This window comes from Antrostomus carolinensis, unplaced genomic scaffold, assembly GCF_000700745.2.
Source record: "Antrostomus carolinensis isolate BGI_N321 unplaced genomic scaffold, ASM70074v2 scaffold28815, whole genome shotgun sequence".
Lineage (NCBI taxonomy): Eukaryota > Metazoa > Chordata > Aves > Caprimulgiformes > Caprimulgidae > Antrostomus > Antrostomus carolinensis.
Window position 1 is genome coordinate 1 of NW_010314737.1, and position 2,299 is coordinate 2,299.

The 2,299-nt window shown below is 45.5% G+C and overlaps 1 protein-coding gene across 1 annotated transcript in view; it reads left to right on the plus strand.

Annotated features, from left to right (window-relative positions):
* The first annotated feature begins 580 nt into the window (after positions 1 to 580).
* Positions 581 to 2,299, plus strand: part of ABCC10 (ATP binding cassette subfamily C member 10) — a 16,549-nt gene continuing 14,830 nt past the window's right edge. Inside the window, exons 1-2 of the mRNA XM_010167747.2 lie at positions 581 to 768; positions 1,706 to 2,296. Of these exons, the coding sequence (XP_010166049.1) occupies positions 608 to 768; positions 1,706 to 2,296 (752 nt within the window). The 5' untranslated portion in view covers positions 581 to 607. The remainder of the gene's footprint in view (positions 769 to 1,705; positions 2,297 to 2,299) is intronic.

The following is a 2,299-nucleotide window of genomic DNA, read 5'->3' on the forward strand; positions in this document are numbered from 1 at the left end:
GCTGTAGAGCCGAGGCCTGTCCGGGGGACGGCACACGGGGGCGGAGTCCCGCTCGTTCCCCTGCCCTCGGTAGCTTGGAGGTGCCGCCTGCTTTTCTGGAGGGACATCGGCATCCTTCCCTGCCACCTGGAGGGTGTTTAATGTTACACACGTTAGGAGTAACACTGTGGGAATTGTTTTGGAAGTGAAAATATAGATTATTGTTTAAGCAGCTCAAAATATTTTTCCGAGTGGTCAATAGAAAGGCAAATGCTTCCTGATGTTAGTTTCAAAGGATAAACTGGCCATGGGGAAAAATCAGCCTGGTAATACACAGAAAGCTTCCGTTTTCTAGAGCATTGAGATCCCGGGGTGACTTAAGGGGACAAATACTATCATTTATTTTAAGCTGGAGCTTGATCATTTTGTAAAGTAGATGATGTGATAGCAAGTGCCCAATAGCAGGGCCTGGACTGTGTGACCCAGGAAATTGCTTCTAGCCCTACGTTCATTTCTTATCACAGTCTACCTTGGACTGGGGCTGAACTTTTTTCGCTTTGTACCTCATGCTATTTTTTCTTTTCTACCGTAGGAGCTCCTGTCTCTCACATTGAAATCCCAGCAAAGGATGGAGAACATCCTGGCAGGTTTGTGTGGGACCAGCCCCGAAGATCCACTCCCTGTGTGGGTTCATGGCAGCGTTGGCCATTGCTTTAATCAGCTGACATTAAATGTGATTCCTCATGTGATCCTTGCAGTGGTCAGTGCCTGCTTCCTTGGCACTCCAAGGTATGACAGCTAACTTGTCTAGCTCTTGATTATTACACAGGACTGGAGGTGGGGTGGAAAGGCTGGAAATTATATCTCCCTATAATAAGCTGAATCTGTAATTAGAGAAGGACACAAATATTATAATGCTATTACATTTGTCAGCATCTGTCCTAATTCAGAGTACGGTGTACAGCTCTGGTCCCTCCATTGCAGAAAGGAATCCAGAAAGAACAGAGTCTCGCAGAAAATTCTATGAATTCATTTCAGTGAATGGGGTTTTGGTAAACTGGGAGTTTTCTGGGAAGTAATGTAAATCCAAGGTGGCATGGAAGATGTAAATAAGTAATAAGGGGTTCAGAGAAACCAAAAATTGTTTTTCTGTTTACCTTCTTCTGAAATTCATCAACATGGCAACGTTCACTAATATGAAAGGCCACAAGTGACAGTCAGTCAAGTGATAATGAAATATTTTCTTGTGCAATAGATTATGGACTTTACATACACAGCATCACTGAAGCAAACAGTGATAAAAATAATGATTCTAGACAAAATGTCACACAGACAAAAGAAATCAAGGATCAGAGATGTGACATGGAGAATTTGATCATCCAGAATTTGTGTTAAAGAGGTTATTTTTTTGTTGTTGTTAATCCTCAAGGATTGGAGTCTGATTTAACCACAAAATATCAGTTTGCAAACAAATTTTTGTAGAGAAATGCTATTCTTGGGTAGCATCTGAATCTCTGGTATTGTTCAGATACTGGGCTATATGGACCTGATGTAGTTTAGTAATAACTATGGTCTGAAAAAGTTACAAATCTAGGGAGGTGAATCCGGGAGGTTAGGTAAGAGTGACTGGATGAAGGTGGGCAGAGGAGAGGAAGAAAGGAGAATACTAATTGAGAGGTGTTGGAATTTCAACTGTAATTTTTTTCTCTGCTCTTTCTTCCTCTAGATCTGGCTCGAGGGTGCCTTTCAGGCCAGCCTGGGTATGCAGAATCACCACCTCCTTCATACTTACTGGCCTATTCCTTGCTGATACCATCCCAGCCACCGTTTCTCAGCAGGAGCTGGGCCCTGCGTACCTGGAAGTGCTGGCCAATGGCACTGCTGCCCTGACATGGCTCACACATGGCCTCGCTCTTCTCATGCTCTGCAGGTCCATTCATGGCTCTACAAGGGGCCCTGTAGCTCTCTCTCTTCTTGCTCTCTTACCCCTGCCTTCCTTCATCATCACGCTGGTGTGGTACTGCCAAAGCAGGACAGCTTGGTCCCCTGCCCACCCTGCTGCCTCCTCCAGGTTCACCATTCTCTGTCTGCAGCTGGCCTCTCTGCTTGTGTATGTGATCAGCTGCCTCTTCCCCACCACTGGCAGGCAAGACTTCCTCTCCATCAATCGCTCCTGGCAACAAGACCAGCTTGTCTCAGAGACAGAGATCCCAGGGCCTGATCAGCAGAGAGTTGCCGAAGATGGTGAGAGCTGGCTCTCGCGCTTCTTTTATGTTTGGATGAACCCTCTTATGAAATGTGGCTACCAGTGGAAGCTGAA